Raw genomic sequence first — 22,084 nt, 5'->3', positions numbered from 1 at the left:
AATAGCTCAGGCCGTAGCACAATCTGCCTCACAGATGTGAGAGAGGAAGCCACAAATGACAAGAAGCCACAAATGAAAAGCTGCTCCCTATTTCCTGGCAAGCTCTTTGGCCAGTATGAGCCACATTCCTTTGAGCTGAGCGTGTATGGAATTTTCAGCCTAGGTAGCAGAATGGAACTTGGAACAAACAGCTCAGCAAAAAAGAACCCAGGGACAATGGGCTGGGTCCAGCTGCCCTTTGCCAGCTCTTGAGCTCACAGAATGTTGGCTCAGTGGGTCTTGTTGAGGGAGATAAATGATGTCTTTTGGATTATACCATTTCAGAGGGCTCAGAGAGACATTTCCATGTTCAGACAACTCTAAGATCCTTAGAAGATGTGCTGAAATACCTGGGAATGGTCTGACTCCTCACCACTGTTCAACTTTCCATCCGGCAAGAACAAGTTAAGGTCTGTTTTACTTTAAAGATGGATAGTGTCTTGGGGTGCCTAGCTGGCTCAGTCAATTGAGCATCTGCCTTCAGCTCAGGTCATGATCCCAGGGTCCTGGGATCGAGTCCCACATGGGGTTCCCTGCTCAGTGGGGAGCCTGCTTCTCCCTCTCCCACTCTCTCCTGCTTGTGCTCGTTTGCTCTCTGATAAATAAAATCTTTAAAAAAAATAATAAAGATGGGGACGGTCTAAATATTGGAAGGCTGAGGGGAAGAAACCATCAAGAGGGAGCTGGAGGATGCTTTGAGTGAGGGCAGGTGATGATGAGGGGATGATGGCAGGATTCAGGGCACTGTGTAACCAACCTAGAGGAGGGTGGCAGGGGAGATTGAAGAGGAACTGGTGGGAACACATTCTGTCAGTTTCAGAGCAGAGGATCCCACTAGGAAGGGATAAGCTTTTTGGAGGAAAGAATAACTACAGACAATAGACATATAGAAAGAATAGCTACAGACACAACCACAAAGATACTGGTGTCTCTACTGGCCTGACCAGTACATATGATCAAGTTCTGGGAGCATGTCATGAATCACACTGAAAAATGTAGTGGGAAATTTTGTGGTGTCAACCCTCAGCTGCTATGCCTTCTCTATATTTTCCCAAGTCATTAATTCCTTCAAGACACTGATACATTAATGGGGACCTAAGAAAGGGGCGGGGAGGGGGGGACTGAATTCCAGTTATTCGTATCTGTAATTTCTTGATTATAAGGGAGTTGAAGCCAGGAATGACAAATTACTCAACCTAGAATAAGGCACATAACCTTAAAATATAGCTAAATAGGTGCTTTATAGATGAGGAAAGAACAAAAGTTAGAAAAGGAGGGAGGGAGGAAGGAATGGAGGGAGGAAGGGACAGAAAGGAGGAAAAAGAAATTTGATCAGAGACGTTAAGGGAGATGTGGGTGGGGGCAGGACTTGGCCCGCATCACAGGGAGATAAGTGGTGTCACAGAAGGAAGTTACCTAGGGTTCACCTGGGTGATGGGGGCAGGCTACATCTGGGGAATTATATCTAAGTTTACTATTGCCCAAGGCTAAGTTCTTGATTTACTTTGTTGACCTACTGGGAACTCAGTTCTTTAATAGTAGTGGAGGTGGGGGAGGGAAGGAAGACAACCTTCAATGGGGAAACTATAAAGAAAAAGACAAAGAAGTCACTCCTTTTACTGGCTGTACTCTGTCTACCCCATGAAGCTACTAACAGACTATAGTCTGAGTCATTTCCTTAGTAGCTGCACTCTCCTCTGCCCTTAGAAAGGAGGAAGTTGAAAGTCTAATACTTGACATTAGGCCACCGATTTAAAATGAAAGAATTCCTTTCATTCTCAAGGCCCAAAAAGTACTTAAATGGCAAAACCAGGTTTAACATGGGTATTTTATCCCCATCCCTATGACACACCGTTCTCCTTTTACCAGATATATAAAAGCTAAGGATAAATTGCATCCATCATCCAGACTCAAGACATGGCGGGGAGCACTATTTAAATGTATTAAAAAGTCATGCATCTCACATCCCATGCCTTACGCATGGTGTTGGGCAGTTAACAGGTCTTCCATATCTTACAGGAGCAATACCCTCATTTTACATATCAGAAGCTCGAGGATCAGATTTCTTTAGCTTGACCTTGGTAGACAGCTAGCAAAGGGTGAAGTCCAGACAAAATTAACCCCCTATCTACCTACCGGCTTATCAAAGATTTTCGTAATAAGACCAAAACTTCAAGCCCACGGCTCCTCTCATTTCCTAGTAACCATCCCATAAAATGAAAATTTAAGAAGTTGCCAGACCAGAGGGGGTTGAAAGTACAGAGTGCAGCGGAGGAGGAGTTACCATCTTGAACACAGCTAGCTTAATACACAACCTTTCCGTTTCGCTAAAGTTCAAGCCACAAGGCCACAGTTCGCTCTGGGCGAGCAGACACGCGCGCACCCTACGCATGCGCTCAGACGGAACCCACCCGCCCCTTTCGCCGGACCTCTTCAGCCAAGTCACCAATTAGCCCTCTAAATGCCCGCCCTCAAGGCTAAACCCCTGGCCAATCGCGAGGCAGGAACCATCAGGAACCTCACTTATTTAGCATACACCCTCCTCTCTCTGTCCCAAGGCCCCGCCCCATCTGAGGCAGGGATTGTCGCCTAAGCGCTTCGTTCTGACACCTGATTGGCTCCTCTGGCAGCTCCGCCTCCGTCTCCTCCCGCAGCCCTCCCCTTTGCGCTCCCACAGCGGCGGGCGGAGTTAAGTACGCACGCGCGGGCGCTGCCTCTCTCTTCTGGTGGCCCGCCCTCCCTCCTCCCCCTCCCTCCCCTCCCCACCCCCTCTCCCTTCCTCTCCGGGCCTGCGCGCGCGTGTCTTCCTCCTGCACGCGCCGCCGCTAGCCAAGCACTCTCGCCGGAGCCGCTGGCCCGCGCGTTCCTTTTCCCCTCCGGCTGCGGAGCGGGCGGGATCCTGCACCGCGGGCTCGGCAGCAGCGGCAGCCCCGGCGGCTTCGAGCGGCGGCACCGGCTCGCGATCCCCTAGGCGGACCGTACCACCGCCCGCCAGCACGCGGGGGGAGCCGCCCGCCCCGCCGCACACGCCTCGGCGACCCCGCGGGGCTGAGGCGTCGCCGCGCCCGGGAGCGTGAGCGCAGAGCCGGCCTCGACCCCGAGCTCTGAGCCCCGCGGGCCGCGCCCGCCGCCGGCCCCACCCATCCAGGCCGAGGAGGCTGCGGCCATGGCCGAGACGGAGGAGCGGAGCCTAGACAACTTCTTCGCCAAGAGGGACAAGAAGAAGAAAAAGGAGCGGAGCAGCCGGGCGGCGAGTGCCGCGAGTGCGGCGGGCGGCGCCGGCGGGAGCAGCGGAGCCGCGGGCGCGGCGGGCGGCGGGGCGGGCGCGGGGGCCCGGCCGGGCGACGGCGGGACCGCGGGCGCGGGGGCCTCCGGCCCCGGGGCCGCCACCAAGGCCGTGACTAAGGTGAGGGGCCGGAGAGGCCGGGATTCGGGGCCGGGCCGCGCGCTTGCGCCCATGTGCCCGCCCCCGCCGGCCGCCCGCCCGGGGAAGCGTCCGGGAGGGGCCGGCCAGCGGGCGGACGGGCGCGGAGGCTGGCCATGTGACGGGGGCTTCCCACGCCGGGCCGGCCGGCCTCTCCCCGCGGGACCCCCAGCCCTCTCCCGCCCCGCCCCTCCACCTCGTGTCGCTGGCCGGGACCGAGAGTCGGTCCGCGGTACCCTCGAGGGGAAATGAGTTTGGGTCCGAAGTACCCAGCCCAGAGCAGCATTTATCGAGTGACGTCTGCTCTGAGTAATTTGGTGTTCTGACTTCAGCCCGCCAGTCTGAGCAGAATTTTCTAACAATCGCATTTGTGGCAGCTTTAATTGCCATGGTTTGGCCTCTAAACCCGTAACAGAATAAGTCTCATGACAACATTGTGGTAGACATTTAGTTGTGGGGTTACCATTGACTTTTTCATTCGACTTTTCCTGGTTGCTTTTAAAGTAACAGCTCTCTGGAGGGAACCCGGTGGAAGCAAGAGGGTTGGATTGCTGGGCACGTTTGTCCTCTAGCCTAGTCGGCCTCCTTGGGATCATTTTTAAAAGGGCCTTTGGCCAGAAAACGAGTCTGTATTTTAGGTTCCAGACGCGTGATCCTCTTTTCATAGTCTGATATTTGCCTTAGTTGTGTTTTAACACATAGCTTTAATTGACCAAATGGTGTGTGTGTTACAGGATGAAGATGAGTGGAAAGAATTTGAGCAAAAAGAGGTTGATTACAGCGGCCTCAGAGTTCAGGCGATGCAAATAAGGTATGGTCTGGTTACAAACGCGTTGAGATAACCCTTAGGATAGGTATAGTACGTTTGGTTTTTCACTAGCCCCCAAACTGTATCACAGGGGCCTCATGCAGGATAGGTATAGTATGTTTGGTTTTTCACTGGCCCCCAAACTGTATCACAGGGGCCTCATGCTTTAGATATGCATATTAGGGCTGTAATGGATTGTGTCTTCCTTGTCTCTGTGGGGGCAGTCCTTCTGTATGCTGATCAAATTAGCTGTCCGCTCCAAAATCCTGTGAGAGCTTGCCTACTTATTTGAGACCACTAAAATGAAATGGATTTTGTGGTTTGAAGACATTCACTTTTAACATTGGTGTGTTGAACCTAGGGGTTTTGTTCATTTGATTCAAAAATAACGTGGTTTTCAGATCTCTCCAATAAGCAAGTTAGTACATACGTATTTTTGTAATTTAAGTATACTTAATTGATGTACAGATTTTATATGTTCACCCAGTGAGACCAATCTGTGTAATCAACAGCAAGGTCAAGAAACTGAACATTACTCCTGCAGAGGTTATCTAAAGCCCTTTTAGTCACTACCTTCACCCCCAAGAATAATCAGTATCCTAACACGGCAGATTTTTTCTCCCTAGAATTTTATAGGGCATCAAATAGTCTGAGCATGTTATTTTTAAAGTTCAAGAAAACAGGGGCACCTTGGTGGCTCAGATGGTTAAGCATCTGCTGCTCAGGTCATGATTTCCAGGTCCTGTTGGGCTCCCCACCTCAGTTGGGAGTCTGGTTTTCCCTCTCCCACTGCCGCTGTTTGTTTTCTCTCTCTCTTTCTCTTAAATGAATAAACAAAATCTTTAAAAAAAAAAAAAGGTTCAAGAAGACTGTTTTTTTTTTTTGAAAAATGGGTTGGTTGGTTTAGGGGATTATTAAGTCAAATATGTGATAGTTAGTTTTAGATTCATGTGAATAGATGTCTTACTTTAATGGGTGAATGTATGGTTTCACCGTTTTTAAGGTTAAAACTCTTTAATTCCCAGTTTAAAGAAATAAATGATGTAATGAACTGCCTCCAGTTCGAAGTTTGCAGCTTGTGTATACCAGTGACCATGTGGCACTCGGGCAGAAGTGATTTTCCTTAACAGAATACTGTTTTATTACTTCTCCAAGTGGTAATATTTATGGCCTTACATAAGTTACTCAAATTCAAACACCAGGGCTAATATTTTTTACTTCTGTTGAATACCTCCCAGAGTGCCAGACGTTTATCTCCTAGGTTCTTTCTCGTCTGTAGTGAGCTTAACCAAAGTGAAACCTGACTGACTGTGGGAAACGTTTTAGGAAATGGGGCTTTTCCACTCTTGAGGTTCTTTTGAAGTAATGATAAGTAGAAGTGATAAGGCTAAATTTTACTCCCCAAAACTTCTTGAATTTGTATGTGAGATGTTTCTAGAGAGGTTAGTTTAAAAAATTTCCCTTAAAAAAATTTTTTTTCCCCCTGATTTCTGGGGTTTGGCCTGTGAAAATGAAGAGGAGGAGATGTGAAGTTCTTATCCATTGGGGCTTTGGCACTGGCTGTGTGGTTCCTATTTGGCTGTAAAATAAGGCTCTTGGTCTGTCTTTCCTAAGCACAGGTTCTTTTAAGATTTTATTTATTTATTTGACAGATCAGTAGGCAGGCAGACAGAAAGAGACGGAGAAGCAGGCTCCTTGCTTGCGGAGCAGAGAGCCCGATGCGGGGCTCCATCCCAGGACCCTGAGATCATGACCTGAGCCGAAGGCAGAGGCTTAACCCACTGAGCCACCCAGGCACCCCCTAAGCACAGGTTCTTAACTGCAAATTCTGAAGATTGAATGACAGGAGGAATAGTGTTTAACTGTGTTGAACTTACTGAGCAAGAGTAACACTTTCTGAGGGGAAATGTTTCGAATTCACTGAATGCTAGAAATTGATTTTATTATATTATGGGAGGATTTTTATTTTTTTTTTTTTATTATGGAGGTCTATTTTTGTGTCCTTGATTATATATCCCATATCCATACTCAAGGTTATTGTGTCTTTCTGGCTATTCCAGAGATAATGAAACATTTTTTTTTTTTAATATTTTATTTATTTATTTGACAGAGAGAAATCACAAGTAGGCAGAGAGGCAGGCAGAGAGAGAGAGAGAGGAGGAAGCAGGCTCCCTGCTGAGCAGAGAGCCCGATGCGGGACTCGATCCCAGGACCCTGAGATCATGACCTGAGCCGAAGGCAGCGGCTTAACCACTGAGCCACCCAGGCGCCCGAAACATTTCTTAAATTATGTCTTTCACCTCTGCCAGGGGCGTAGGTAAATCTCAGCTAGTACGAGTGTTTAAATTCTGCTTGACCTGAAACTTGACTAGCTTTTATGTTGTTTTTCTCGTTATTCTTAGCACCTAGTCTTACTCCTGAGTGGTCTGCCACATGTCTTTCTCTAACCTACCATTGGAAAACATGTTTTCAGGAAGCTGCCTTTGTGGCTCCTCAGTCATCCTGGAGTCAAGAGTATTTTTTCCACTACCTTCATGATCTAACCGCCTTCAGGAAAGACTTGAGTGTGAGACATCATCTAAGGTCTAATAATGACAGATTTTCACACTATATACTGTCTATCCTTGTAAACTTTGTATTAAATGTTTTGACAGTGAAACTCGGTAGGCTTGGGATCCCCAAGGAAAGAAGACACTTTGTTTTCTTCAAAGGAGTGGAAGTAGGTTTCCCACATAAATGGGATGGAGTTGATAATGTCACGAAAACATGGACTTTGGGGAAAGAGGAGCCTGGGTTTCAGCTTCTGCTTATGTGTGACTGTGGGCAAGTCATTTTACTTTGGAGTGTTGGTTCTGATCTGCAGAATTGAGACAACTCCTAGGATTGTTGTGAGGATTTTTGAATGGGGTATTTGTAAAATACCCACTCAGCAATACTAATCTTCTCTATTCATTGGGTAAATTAGAATGACTTAGTCTTGGCAGTCTGTTATTTAACCATGAGGCAACTGATTTATAATACCAAGATTTGAGGACAAGGGGTAGTGGAAGTACGCTGACTACTATCATGACTAAAGACTGGTGAGTCAGTTCACTATGAACCTGATAGAAAATGACATGTTCAGGTTGACATGAGTATGACCATACCAAACAAAAGTCCCTCTCAGAGTGTTCAGCTGTAGAATTATTGTCTTTTATAGCTTGGTCTTAATCTTTTAGGCAGAAGCCCTTACTTAGGAAGGGGCAGAAGAAAGGACATAGCTTTGAGAAGGTGGGGCACATGATTCTTTATGCCTTCAATTTGTTAAACTTTTTCTATGAGAGAGGCAGCTTTGCTATCTCTGTATGAGACAAGGGAATATGAAACTTTGGAATTTGACTTAAAATACCTTGACATTTACAGCCTCATAATCTTAAAGTTTTTTTCTTTCAACTTTTTGCTTTGAAAAATGAGAAACCTCATGAAAGTTCCAAGAAAGATAAAATAAGTACCCATATACTCTTTGCTTAGATCTCCTTATCATTTTTGTCACATTTGCTTTAGTCAGCTGTAAATTCTGCATATAGCCTTAAAATTTTTTTGACACTAGACCTTATGATAGGTTAGCATGCTGGACCTTTATTGAAGATAAGTGTTCATTTGAAAGGAAATTTTCAGTAGCGGCAAACAATGCTGTATTAATGTTCTAACACATTTACCAACTAGCTCAAGATTAAAGTGCCAAGAGTATTAAAAGAACTTGCATACAGATTTTGTGTCTAAATTAATAGATGTGTTCAAGGTCCTCATGATGTAGAGACAAGTTCTTTAGAGGGGTGCCATTGGGATGGTGATAAAAGGGGCTTAACATTGGAGCTTGGATTGTTGGATTGTTAGCAGTCTAAATGGGACCTGTAGGCCCCATTTAATTTAATATTGAAGTTACTAAATGTTGAGCATTTGTCATGTTTCGGTAATAAATTGACTTCTTGGAGGGGCACCTGGCTGGCTCAGTAGGGGGAGCATGTGACTCAGTCTCAAGGTTGTGAATTCAAGCGTCATTTTGGGCTTGCTTTAGAGTTCTTGGAGCCCAGTGGTTTTTTTTTTTTAGGAACCTTCTTAATAAATCTAGAACTCGGGGTGCCTGGGTGGCTTGGTCATTAAGCATCTGCCTTCTGCTTATATCACGATCCCAGAGTTCTGGGATCAGGTCCTTCATCAGGCTCCCTGCTTGGCGGGAAGCCTGCCTCTCCCTCTTCCGCTCCCCGTTTATGTTCCCTCTCTTCTTTGTCGACTAAATCTTTAAAAAAAAAGAAAAAAAGAAAAAATCTAGAACTCTAGGGACACCTGGGTGGCTCAGTTGGCTAAGCATCTCCCTTCAGTTCGGGTCATGATCCCAAGGCCTTGGGATTGAGTCCTGCATTGGGCTCCCTGCTCAGCAGAGAACCTGCTTCTCCCTCTTCCTCTGCTGCTCCCCCTGCTTGTGCATGTTCTGTCTGTCAAATAAATAAAATCTTAACAACAACAAAAAAGGAATCTAGACTTTTAAAACCATTAGGTAGAGCTGGGTAAGTTGTTACTTGAAGAAATCACTCCTGCAGCAAAGCTGGATTCATTGTAGCAAATCTTAGTGTGACTGTAGTGTGCCAGACATCAGGGTTATAGAAATAATTCCTGCTCTACTAAACACCAGTAGATCATTTCAGTGACGGGCAGGATACTGTGGAACACAGGAGAGAGACACTTAGTCTCCCATGAAGGCATTGAGAAAGTCTTCGGAGGAAGCCGCCAGCATAGCTCATCAGGCCATGTCTAGTGATTTTGCTGTTGTAACAGTGGTTGGGTAATAGGGCAAACCAGTGGAGATGCAGAAGCACAGTCAAGTCTGGATTTTGTTTTAGCTGCTAAAACCCTAGTAATTGGGGAAGGAGGGTTAGGATGTATAAACTCTCATGTAATGTCCTGTGAGATAAAGAGGTAATGATGTCCCATCTTTATTAAGAAACTGCTGCAGGTTGTGTAATCCTGATCAGCCGTACTGAAAATGAATTTGCTCAAAATAGAGAAAATTTGTGTCATGTTAGAGCTCTAAAGAGGATAAAATGAAAGAAGCAACATGAGAGAGTATGAGCTCTGAAGACAAGGGGTTTGGCTTGCCAGTTTTTAGCCCTGGGGAAGGGGCTTAAATTTTAGTCTGAGTGTCTGTGTCTTCTTTGTACATTAAGTCTCCTGCCTGCCTTGGTGTTATTGTGAGGTTTAATTTGTGAAGTTCTATGACAGGGTCTGGCCTTCTAGATACTCAGTAAATATTACATTTTCTTGCTTCATTCAGCTATACTACCACGAGTACCTTACAGACTGTTGCATATTTAAGACCATAGACTGTATATTGTGATAATGTATTTACAAGTAGCAGTGTAGTGTTTAGAAATGTGAAATTTAGCTGATAAATTAATCAGCTATATATTTAGCTATGTATTCTTTCGGGTCAAATACCAAATTTTAGCCTAATTACCTCCTGTGGAAATGATTCTTTGCAACGTGTATTTTAAGACATTTAGAGATTTGACATTTTCTGGAAGTGTGTAAGTAAGAAAAAGTAATCAGATAAAATTTTAAGTTATTTCTACCCTGCCCTTAGTCCTACAGCCTTTTGACAAGGCTTTTAGCTTCTCTGGGCCTTTGTTCCTTCTCTCTCTTGGATGAAAGATCCTTACTAGACAATTTCCAATGTTTGGTTTAATACTTGAGAATCTTAAGAAACCAAAATATTAGGTTGTCTTGTGCCTATTATTACAGATGCACAATCCCTTTAATTAAACTCCTCTTACTTAGTAATATTTTGTAATTTAAAGGGATCTTTAGATTTATTCATTCTTCACTTGTCTCAGAGTGAAGAGGTAGTAAACATTACAGTAAAGGAACTTCTTTTACATGGATCATCAGTATTCTGCCAGGCCAATTTGGGGCTTTTCTTTAGTATCTTACTGTGAATTAGAAAAACTATATTTTTTAAGGGTTTTTAAAAGGTATAACAGCTTTAAAAATGTATGAGAGTGATCTCTAATCCCTTCTGCTTAGAGATAATCAGTGTTAAAATTTTTTAGTGTTCAGTTAATTGCTTACTGTAAGCTGATAATTGCAGTTTAGATATATTAATCACTAAATATTAGAGAATTTGAAGAAAAATCTATTTTAGAATATAGTGTGTATGTTTGAACAAGTGATTCAGCACATTTTGCTGAGGTAAGTGTTTCACAATGTAAATGACAAACAGAAAGCTAGCTTACCTTGGGGATCTATATGAGTATAAAAGTGCCATGAAGGTTCTTAAAGTCCTTGTAGGGGTCTTACTTCCTTGTCTGGCTGGGATTGGGTTACTGGGACAGACTAACAAGTCTTACGTAACTAGGTAAATAACACTTGGGTTTTTACTCAGGAACCAAGCAAATTACATGAAAGTAAAATTATTGGCATCAGTTCTTAGAAATGGATGACTGAAAAAAAAAATTTTGGAACAGTTCTAATGTTAGGATACCACTGTTAGACTCCTGGATAAATTAGGACCTTCATATCCTTACCTGGTCATTCTTTCTATGTGTAAATTGTCAAACACAGGGTCATAGTGTTTAGTATCTCATTTTTAAAAATCTATTTTAAAAAAAAATATCTATTTACAAAGAACTGTTCGTGTTGTGGGTTTTTGAGATTTTGAGTTTTGTTCTCATTTTTTTTTTCCTAGTATAAAGATGGCATCTCTCTGAAAACTCAGATGGATATTAAAAAGCATGTAATAGTGGGGTGCCTGGGTGGTGCAGTTAGTTAAGCGTCCGACTCGGTTTCAGCTGGGGTTGTGAGATTGAGCTTCTTGTCAGACACCATACTCAGTGTGGAATCTGCTTAATTAATATTCTCTCTCCCTCTGCCCCACCCCCCACTCCAAAAAAAAGTCGTAACATTTAACAGCACCTACTCTATGCCAGGCACTTTTCTTGGTGCTTTGTATCCATTAACTCATTTAATTTTTATAACAGAACTATTATCCCTATTTTACATAGAGGAAACTGAGGCATACAAAAGTTAAGTGTCATACTTAAAAGTCTCCTGGCCTAGTCGGTGGCAAAACCCAGATGATTTGAACCAGGAAGTCTGGTTTTAGAATCTGCTCGTAACTACTTGCTGCATGAAAAATATAAAATCAGGCATACTAGCACCCAGCTACTTTTTCAAACTGTTTTTTTTTTTTTTTTTAATCAGAATGTCCTTCTACTTATATTAAGGTGTATAGATTTTGTTTTAGAAAGCCATTGGCTTAACTGACATGAATATTCCTTCCATGTCAGCATTTTAAACGGCTATACAGATTCTATTATGTGTTAACAAAAAAGGAATTCTATTTTAAATGGCTGTATAGATTATATTATGTGTTAACAAAAAAAGGGAAACTGAAGGGTGGCTTGGCCCTATTCTCAATCTTTTTTCCTCTTACAGTCTTAAGTAAAATCATGCTACAAATTCTGGCTGAGGATGTGTTCATTCCCCTCTCCCCTCCCTGATTGTCACCCTAGGCCTCCAAAATCTGGAATCACCTCTGTTGGTGGTCATTGTCTTTGAAATATTCCTCTTTTTTCTTTTTTTAAGATCTTACTTTTTTATTTGTCAGAGGGACAGATACTGGTCAGGGAAGTGGGGAGGCAGAGGGAGAAACAGGGTCCCCACTGAGCAGGGAACCTGAGGCAGGACTTGATCCCAGGACCCCAGGATCATGACCTGTGCTGAAGGCAGACGCTTAAACCGATTGAGCCACCCACACCCTCTATAAGGGTCTTCAAAGGAGACCGTTGGTTATTTGAGAAATTTGTCTTACAGCTAGCACTTTCCTTGTTTTAACAGAAATGTCACGGGCGCCTGGGTGGCTCAGTTGGTTAAGCCGCTGCCTTCGGCTCAGGTCATGATCTCAGGGTCCTGGGATCAAGTCCCGCATCGGGCTCTCTGCTCAGCAGGAGCCTGCTTCCCCCCCCTCCCCTGCCTGCCTCTCCATCTACTTGTGATTTCTCTCTGTCAAATAAATAAATAAAATCTTTAAAAAAAAAAATAAAAAAAAAAAGAAATGTCAGGAAAACACTCTTTAATTGTCCTTTTGTAGAAGCCAGGAGGGGCTGTGATGTTCCCAGGGTCATGCACAATAGGGTGGGAGTCATCTTCGCATTGTTAAGACCATGATCACTGATCAGGCATCAAGGGGAGAAGATGTCTGAAAGAGTAAAAGGCGGAGGACAGCTTTAGGCAACTGCCCTGGGTTTTTTGTTTTGTTTTTTTCCAGTAGGAGAGAAAAGCGTGGTCAGAATGGTAAAGGAGGTTGATAGGCTGAAGTTCTAGGAAAAACCACCACTGTCACGAAACTGAGTTTTTGTATTCTCTTCTTTAAATGGGTGACCTATCTGGTGATAGAAACCAGTTCTGTATCTTCCTGTGTCAAACAGTAGAGACTGGCACTAACAAAGTCTGTAGCACTGATGTCAACACTGAACACAGGCTTGTTTCTTTTGGAATGTGAATTCTCATTTTGAGAGTATTTTGTAATAGGTGCTAAAGGATTAGGAAATGAAATTATACAACTAAAAAAAACTTGTATTACTGAAAATTTGCTTACCATAAGTGCCTATTCAGCCACTCTGGTCTGGTCCTAGAAAAATCCAGAGCTTACCCTCTTAATCCCTCTTAAGTCCCCTTTTCTCAGGTTAGTCTGGCCTCTTCTCCCGCAGTTTCGTGAGGTTGGTAGCTGGGGTCCTGCTCTTTCTTGGGGCTGCTGTATGTAATGACATAGATTGTCCTAAGCCTGGCATGGTAGTATGGTAAATATTTCTAAGTGTTCTTGACTATATGAGGTTTGCAAGAAAGGAAAGCAAAGACTATCAGACCAAGTAGTTTTCTAAATGTTTTGTAGCAGTGCAGTCCTTTCATACGAAGTCACGTGGAAGTCCCAGTGTATAACAGATAAAATCCCCTATTTCTGTCTCTGTCTCTTTTAAGCGGGTGGGTCACTGGGGCTCTGAAGAGGTTGGGTGACTTACTCGTCTTAGGGTCACACAGATCAGCCTTGAAACAAAACGAGGATATGGAGTGGTGATTTTCCTGGTAGTTCTGTAATTGAATTCACTTGTTTGCTTTTCCACTAGTGAAAAGGAAGAAGATGATAATGAGAAAAGAGAAGATCCAGGTGATAACTGGGAAGAAGGTGGAGGTGGCGGTGGTGGTATAGAGAAATCTTCAGGCCCCTGGAATAAAACAGCCCCAGTGCAAGCACCTCCTGCTGCAGTAATTGGTAAGCTTAATATTTTATTCTCCTACAGCTGTCTGTATAATTCAATGTACTGTTGGCATGCAACTAAATGAATGCTTGTAGGAGAATGAGTGGGGTTCCTTTCTGCTCTTAAGAGAGATGTTTGTATTTGTCTGTCTGAAGAGTTTCACATCCTGTGTAAAAGAATTTAGACCTTAAGAGACGTGCTTTTCTGTAGGCTCCTTAAATTTATATGTAAACTAACTTGCCAAACTTAAATACTTGTAATTTATGTCAATTTTTGACAGTTGGCTAAGGGAAATTGTACCTGTGTTTCCACCCGTCTTTATGTTTTTTACCCTGTTCCTCATTTACTCTGTCTTGAGGCATGAATTCTCAGAAGGGCACATTTTCATTCCTAAGAGTTGATAGTAAGAGGTTCTTGGTGGGAGCATGAAGAAGTGTTAGATCTTCTAGTGGGGTGTTGCCCACCAGAGGGCAACAGCGAGCAGGTGCACAGTGTATCTGTGGTATTAACATTTCCTGGTGTGGGGGCATGGTGTTTAGGAAACAGATGTCTGAAAGGGTTCCTTAGAAATGGCAGTGTTGAGAGAAGTTTGAGAAACATTACGTTATAACATATACCCATTTTTTAAAAATGCAGAATAATAGAATAATAGTTCACTCCAAATCTTACTGCCCAGAGATCACAGACAATTAGTATGTATCAGCATTCTTGGCATCCTTTCTAGCCCTTTGCTAGATGTGTATATATATGCTTTTCCATTTAGGTTTTTTTACTTTCTCTCTGAAGACCTGAGCATTGCTAACCTCAGTGTCCAGGTCTCCATCCTCACCCAGTTTGCCCCATCAGCAGCGCTTGCTATATAGCTGATCACCCCAGGACACCACAGTCTCCTGCTCCCTCCACTGTTGATTCTGTCTCCCTGGCTGGACTTTCTTTTCTCCTGCCTCTGAGAGAGAACCTGCCCCAGTGGTCAGTCCCTGCCACTCTCTTTTCTGTGCCCTCCCTCCCTTGACAGTGTCCACATGCCGGCAACTCCAAAATTCACACCAGCTAACTTCTCTCCTGACCTCCACACACGCTTAGCCGCCAAGCCGGCATCTCGATATCCGCATATCCCCAGCTGAACTCATGTACAGTGGACCCTTGGACAATGCGAGGGTGGGGGCCCCCGAACCTCTGTGCAGTCAGATCCACGTTTCACTTCTGGCTACACCAAAATTTAACTACTGAGAGCCTGCTATGACTAAAAGCCTTAAGAGTAACAAACATACCAGTAACCAGTTACTAGTTGTTATCAGTAACAACACATTTTATATATTTATCCTACTATATCCTTAGAATAAGCTAGAGGAAAATTACTAAAAGCATAAAGAAAAATCCATTTACAGTTCTCTACCGTATTTATCAAAAACATGAATGTGTTAGTGGAGCCATGCAGTTCAAACCCAGGCCGGGGTGAGCACATGGCTTTCCTAATCTCCTTGCTGTTCATTCAGTCCCTTAGGCCACAACTCTTGGAGTCCTCTTTGATGCCTTTTCCTTGCTCCACACCTAAATCTCATTTGTCAGTAAATTTGTTTTGTCTATATTTTCAAAATCAGATTCTGTGTGACTAGTTCTCTCCAGGGCCACTGCTACCACTCTGCTTTGAACTGTTAATTTTTATATGGATCAGTGAGGTCATCTCTTTGCTGGTCTGTCTGCTTCTGTGCATGCCCCCGCCCCCCCAAAGAGAAGCTGAAGTTCTCAGTGACCTGCAAGGCTTGGGATCCCTGCCTTGTGATCCCTTCTTCTGACTTGCTGTTTCTTTGAATCTGGTCCTCGCTTACCCTGCTTCTTGAGGATACCAGGTACACTGCTGCCACAGGCCCTTTTTGTCTAGGTTCTCATCCTGAATCCTCTTTCCTTTATATTAGGAGCCTCTAAGAAAGCTGCTTCTGCAAAGGGCCAGATAAGAGGTAATTTAGATTTTGAGGGCCGCACGGAAGAGGATTTTAGTTGCCCAGCCCTGCTGTGACAGCACAGAGGCAGCTGATGCAGACACCCAGTGAGTGTCGCTGCATTCCATTGAGCCATTTAGGAAAGCTGGAGTCAGACCAGATTTGGCTTGTTTGCCTACTCTGATTAAGTTTGCCTCCTTATGGCTTTTAGGCCTTGTTTGGTTTCCACCTCAACACTGAGACCCCTGCCCATCGTGTGCTCCCTTTACAGTCCCTTCCCCTACTCATTTTCGGTTGGGCACCAACCTTTATGTGGATGCGTCTCCTCCCTCGAGCCGAGCACTGCCCCACAGTACTTTTGCAGTGACAGAATGGCATTGTTTACCGAAATAGCTGCTAGCCACAGGTGGTGGTTGCGCACTTAAAATGCCACTAGACTACTAGACCTAAGGAACTGAATTCTTAAAAGTTTATTTCATTTCAGATGGCTGCATGTAGCTAGCAGCCTGAATATCCAGTCCAGTTCCTGAAGGCATGTCCTTAACATTTGTATCTTCCACGGTGCAGTTTAGAACAGCGTCTGACACAGCAGGTGCTCAGTCACTAATGAATGTGTGTGATACTACAGCTTTCCCACACTTAATTAAAAGCTGTATGAGACAATAAGCCTTTATAGTAGTATTCAAATGGCTGCATTATATTGCAGCTAATAAATGATGGCGTAGGCGTTTATTTGAAATGAAGTTTTTGATAAATGGAAAACACACATTATAAAATACTGAATTCATATTAAGAATGGGGAGAGAAAAAATGATACATAAGGAAAGGCTGAAAGATACTGTCCCGAAAACATTAGCCATCCTGTAAGACTGGGCTGCTCAGCTGCCTCATTCTTTCCCTGCTTTACCTGTGTTTATAAAATAAGACATCCTTAAAATCCACTGATGTGGAAGACAAGGAAATTATTAAAGATATGTAGTGGCTTATTTTTACTAGCCTTTTAGAAGTAAGTATATACACAAGCATTTTCATAAGTAAATTCTTTACACATGGTGTGTTATCTAACCCACCAAACAGATAAAGAAGTCATTACCCACATTTACCTGTATGTAAACTGAGGGCTGAGGTTGTGCTGTTCTGAAAGACAGTAGCTGACAGACTGTGTCCCAGGTCCACAAAAGAGATCCTCTCCCACTTCCAGTAAGTTTGAAAGAACTCCTTTACATAGGAAGGCGAAGTGTTGTACATGGAAGAGAAGTTAGAAGACTGCCCCTGAGAGAGAAGAGCATTTTCACTGTCAGACATTTTCTCAGATAACTTTCTTCTGTTGTCCAGAGAGACTTCTTGTGTAGGTATTGGGGTTTTTTCTGTAATTGTCAAGTCATTGGGAATGCGGGACTAGTTTATTAGAATGCCAAGGCATTTGAATAGTTTCTCTAAACTGTTATGAAATGTTAGTTACAGAGACCCCAGAACCGGCAATGACTAGCGGTGTGTATAGGCCTCCTGGAGCCAGGTTAACCACAACAAGGAAAACACCACAAGGACCACCAGAAATCTACAGTGATACACAGTTCCCATCCCTGCAGTCCACTGCCAAGCATGTAGAAAGCCGGAAGTAAGTACTGTCAACTCCTGCCTTTTGTCTGGGAACCCTGTCCTTGGCCAGTGAGTGGGATATGGGAGATAGGAAAAACCAGCTGAGGTGGGGGGGGGGGATCTCCTTGGTAAAGTCCAGGCTACAGCCGACAGGCAGCTGTGCATTACGTGGGACTTACAAGCCTGAGGGTGGGGAAAGGGGTAAGGGCCCTGGAAGGGGGCAGTGGGGAAGAAGCACCAAAGACAGACATTGTCTACAAAAGTTTCTTTATTCCTGGTTTGTGTTGTTCTGTAGCTATGACATGTATCTATATAGAATTCTATGACATGTATCTATATAGAATTCTTTGTAAGCACACATGTTCCTTATAACATGGAAACTAGAACTGTAAGAGCAATATTTCATTGTATTCCCAGTTGATGTGAAAAGATGAAAGATGTTGGCATTTATAAATCTAATACTAAAATAATCTTATTTCAGCAGGTACTTAAAATGAATGCTACCTGGAATTAAATGACCACATATGGCACTTCCACATCCTTTGTAGGGACATGAATTTTTAATTTTTATTTTATTTTATTTTTTAAGTAAATAAAATGGCAAGAAATGTAAAGGACATCAGATGGAAATACTGGTTTTGGTGGGGGGTGGCTTTTAAAGTAAATACCAGTCTTTTTGTCTCTTTGAGAGCCCATCTGGCTTGAACTTAAGCCTCCATTGGACTTGCACCTGTGCTCTGTCCCACAGAATAAGGGGCAGTGATTCCCCACGGGACTCAACTTGCTTTATCTGATCCACTCCCATCAAGGAGAAGTGAGGAGAAATCATTGAATAATGAGTAGAACCTGACTTGAATCAGAAAATTGTTGCCCTTAGGCATAAAGAAATGTATTGTTTGTATTTGCTAAAAATAAAAGTGACTCTTAGAAGGAATCACCGTGTCATCAGATAGCCTTTTGACTTTGCAGTTGTCTTCAAGTTGGTCCCAAAATAGGTTTGCAGTAAACAGTATTCAAATAGATTGCTGCCACAGAAAATAGGACCATAGAGATCTGGTATTTGTGTTTTCTGTTTCTTCGAAGCCCAGAAAATGATCTGATGATGATTTAATGTGCAGGTTTCCCCCACTGTCGAAAGTAGAGAATTCCTATGAAATGGTTCCTAAGCCAGAAAGGCATAAAGCAAAGAGAGTCCCCACTTTCTGAAAGGTTGCATTACACTGCTTTGCTTTTACCGGAAGACCTGCTTTCTTTTCCTAACTTAACACTAACTGAAAGAAATCTGAAGAGACTTTTCACTGTTACGAAAAAATATATCACCATACTAATGTAGGTCTTATGTAAAAGTAAGTGGTATAACCCAAACTCAGGTTACTTCAAAGGGGGGATGTGTGGCTTTTTTTTTGGAGGATCAATAACCTAGTGAAGAAGAAATTTACTGATTACATTTCTTTTCCCTTAGGGATAAAGAAATGGAGAAGAGCTTTGAAGTAGTAAGACACAAAACTAGAGGTAGGGATGAGGTTTCAAAAAACCAGGCCCTTAAACTTCAGCTAGACAACCAGTATGCTGTGCTTGAAAATCAGAAAAGCAGCCACACACAGTACAATTAAGAAATGGTCTTTGCTAACCCTTCTAAGGTAACTAGACTGCAGCTAACCACCAGGAACAGCCATTCATCATCTGATCTCTGCTGGACCCACAGCCGATGCAGACCACTCGATATAAGTGACCGGCCCTGTGGCACTGTGGAGGTGCAGGTGTCCCAGCTGCTCTTTGTATATACTGGATTTAGGGGGATTCTCACTGTTCTGTAAATGTGTGAACTAGATTCAGCAGTGCTCTTTCGTTGTTACTCTGCCGATACAAAAACAAACTGCAGCCAGTGGTCATTTCAAAATCTTTTTATGTTCAGATACTGAGCCTTCGTAAGGGCTGACTACCTCAGGTTTGCTGCACTCGTTGCGGACTTCATGTGGATCACAACTTCTGGACACGGAAGGTTACAGCTAGTATGTGTCGGTGTGAAGCTTGAAACCAGCTCTACTGGATTCCTATCAGAAATCCTGCAGAAAGTCAGCCATCTGGGTTCTGATCTGCTGTAAAAGATGAAGATTTAAGTGACCTTAATTAACCTGTCCTGTGCCCCACCCTTAAGGATACTCTGTAGTGGGCTGTGTTAGACTTCCTGGAACACGCCGCTCTCAAAAGAACTCATGTGTTCAGATAATCTCTGTAGGGTTGTGATTTTATAATTTAAGCTTTGAGTTGTATTCTGAGGTAACCACAAATTAAATTCAACCAAACTTGGGTCCACCAAGTGGGAAAGGGGGTAGGGGAGGGAGTAATCTTATTTCTTTTAGGAATTTTTTATTTGGGTAGTGCTTTTTCTGTGTTCCACCCATTAAGGCCTTTTTTTTCCTTTTTTTTTTTCCTTTTACTTGGAATAAGTTCTTCCACAGAGCATATTGCTTGGTTAAATAAGTGACCTGAAATACGCATTAGAATTGTGAAATGTCTTGTGAATTTGCCAATCCCTAGAGTGGAACCAAATAGCCTTTGATGTCAAGGGCAGTGGATGTGGGGGGCTCTACTTCAGGTGCTGCTAAGCCTCCTCTAATCAGGTCTAAACTGTACAGTAAACTGCAGTGGAAAGAGTGTGGGTTCTGCTCAGGCCAAGGGATTCACTGACCGGCCCTTAGCAGTTTAGAGCGACGGTGAGCAGAACCTTAACCTAAAACCCACTTAGGTTTTCACAGATCTTGCATATCTTTGACAGGATTTCCAGATAAACTTGTGCCCAAATTTTTCAGGTATTGAACATTTCTACAGATGCAGTGATTGTGCCAGTTTAGCTCTGTTACCAACCTCCTGGTATGTCTTGATGTTCATTTGAAGAGTCAGGGGTGAAAGACAGGCGATGTAGCACTTCTGTTTTTAATAATTACAGCTTAAACTATCCAGTAATTTTTAGTCCTTAAAGGGACTTCAGGAAGCTACCCAGGATTACTGAAAAGTCTTTCCATCTAATGAGATAGTCTGGTAATTTACTAGTTTTGTATCTTCGGTTCAGTAGAAATAACTTCAAAGTGGAATATGACCACTTGGTGCAGAGTCTGGGTTTCTCTCTAATAAATCCCTTTGCCAAATGCTGGAGTTGCAGACTTGCTCCTGGCAAGAGTGAAGCAAGTGAGCGAGTAAAACTACCCCGGTGTGGGTCATCTCCAGGAGTTCAGTCTTGATGAAAGTGTCAGTGCAGAAATTGACTCCTAGGAGTTCACAGTATCTCTTGACAGGACCTGCCAACCATGTCTGGGCCATGACTTGGGTGGTGGTTGAGGCGGCAGGCAGGGTACCTGCCTTCTGGTGTACTGGGGTGAGCAGCTGAGCCAGCCAAGGAGAGGTTGGATGATTAAGCAAGAAACAAGGGATTCTTGGTTAAACTGAAGACTTCATTTGGGAACCAAAAATCTTAACAAATAATCTTGGATCTTGAGCCACATATTTCCCCTGAAAAGTATGCATTTTTTTTCCAGCAAAATTTTGTTGGGGGTTATGTTACTGAGGAATGAACTGAGATGAGTATGTGGAACTTTTATTTAATAGCATACTATACTAGAAATCTGAAGACCTGCAGGAGATTTAAAATTCCAACTCTTGTTATAACTTTTTAAAGATTGTGAAATCTAAAAATGCACATGAATCAAGTTTTAATATACTGTATGATGGGTGGGTGAGGCTGTCCATTGTACCATTTCTTTCTTTGAATTCTCAGGCATGGTTTGGCAGTGCAAGAACTCTGTAACATTAACAAATTCAATAAAAAGTAAATCTATGGATTGTGCGGTCTGATTGTTTTTATTCACCACCACCCCCCCGTAGTTTTTATTTTTAACCCTTAACGTGTATCCTCTGTTTTTGAAAATGGCTAGTTGATGCCACTCCTCCCATTGCTGGAGGAGGATGGTATTCTTCTACTCCTGTTCCAGGAACGTTAACGAGACAGACCTGCAGTGAAGGGGGCTGCAGCGCTAGGATGAGTATTCTTCATGGAAGTTTAAGCATTGAAATGTACGTTTTTTTCTTTGTTAGTGTATTAAATTTGTCATAAACCATAGCAAGGGAATCCACAATCTTCACTGTGTAAAATAAAGATCTCGGGCCTTGTCCCAGGAGAAGCTTACACATTTGTCAAATGAGCAACTATTTTAAAGTTCAGAATTTAGTCTGCATTATAGTTCTACATTTTCTAGGCTAGAGAAGGTATATTTTAAGTCACTTTGGTAATGGAATTTTAATGTTTAATGTTTTTTTTTTTTTTTTTTTTTTTTTTTTTTTTTTACTTCTTAATTTTTAATGGGAAAGGTAAATTCTTGAGCATATATTGAGATGCTAGTTTTGTGTAGTATTTGCTCCAACTTGAAATGCAAAAATCTAAGACTTCTTTATGTTTTCTTAGGATGTAGTTTTTCTTTGTTATTTACAGTCTGTTGTGAGAAAGCTTCAAGGGATATAGGGCATTAGAGCACCACATCTCTAACTAGCTGGAGCATAATACATGATTTGAGTCCCCAATATTTTCTAACAGTAAGGTTTGTTTATTAAAGAAACCCCATGCTGTGACTGAATCAGTCTAATAGAAGCCAAGTTTGAACTTGAACATTCAAACATATGCCCATATATCTTGGGCATATATCATACATAATGATGTGGGGTCTAGACATCTTTCTGGGTTTGTTTATGTCTGTTATGGATTCCCCTCATTATCCATGCTGTTTGAGGGAGACCCCATGGATTCAGCTAGTTTATTGCATACTTTCTATATTTTTTTTTTTTTTTTTTTTTTTTTTTTTTTTTTTTTGCTTGGGGTCTGGAGATTTTTTTTTTTTTTTTTTTTTTTTTAATTTTTTATTTTTTATAAACATATATTTTTATCCCCAGGGGTACAGGTCTGTGAATCACCAGGTTTACACACTTCACAGCA

General features: G+C 42.9%; 1 protein-coding gene across 7 annotated transcripts; it reads left to right on the top strand.

The window, feature by feature from the left end:
* The first annotated feature begins 326 nt into the window (after positions 1 to 326).
* CDV3 (CDV3 homolog) lies at positions 327 to 20,939 on the top strand. Of its 7 annotated transcripts, XM_045088902.1 has the most exons (6): positions 2,741 to 3,445; positions 4,198 to 4,274; positions 13,430 to 13,575; positions 16,960 to 17,119; positions 18,563 to 18,612; positions 18,741 to 20,939. In XM_045088902.1, exons 1-6 carry the CDS (start codon positions 3,206 to 3,208, stop codon positions 18,746 to 18,748), a joined length of 681 nt encoding a protein of 226 aa, XP_044944837.1. In that variant the 5' UTR covers positions 2,741 to 3,205; the 3' UTR covers positions 18,749 to 20,939. The 7 variants fall into 7 exon arrangements, with proteins under 7 accessions (XP_044944842.1, XP_044944836.1, XP_044944837.1 ...); XM_045088907.1 differs by lacking the exon at positions 2,741 to 3,445 and adding an exon at positions 327 to 449 and having other exon boundaries at positions 18,563 to 20,939; XM_045088901.1 differs by having other exon boundaries at positions 2,739 to 3,445; positions 18,563 to 20,939.
* The last annotated feature ends 1,145 nt before the right edge of the window (positions 20,940 to 22,084 follow it).

The sequence above is a fragment of the Mustela putorius genome, unplaced genomic scaffold (genome assembly GCF_011764305.1).
Source record: "Mustela putorius furo isolate JIRA1106 unplaced genomic scaffold, ASM1176430v1.1 tig00003834_pilon_pilon_pilon, whole genome shotgun sequence".
Classification (NCBI taxonomy): domain Eukaryota; kingdom Metazoa; phylum Chordata; class Mammalia; order Carnivora; family Mustelidae; genus Mustela; species Mustela putorius.
The sequence above is the reverse complement of the archived record's forward strand: the minus strand, read 5'-3'. Positions and strand labels throughout refer to the sequence as shown.

Excerpts from the sequence above, each read along its gene's own strand:
- CDV3 (XM_045088901.1), top strand. The coding sequence starts at position 3,206 with ATGGCCGAGACGGAGGAGCGGAGCCTAGACAACTTCTTCGCCAAGAGG. Across the intron at positions 3,446-4,197 it reads CCACCAAGGCCGTGACTAAG|GATGAAGATGAGTGGAAAGA; the intron begins GTGAGGGGCCGG and ends TGTGTGTTACAG. Across the intron at positions 13,576-16,959 it reads ACCTCCTGCTGCAGTAATTG|TTACAGAGACCCCAGAACCG; the intron begins GTAAGCTTAATA and ends ATGAAATGTTAG.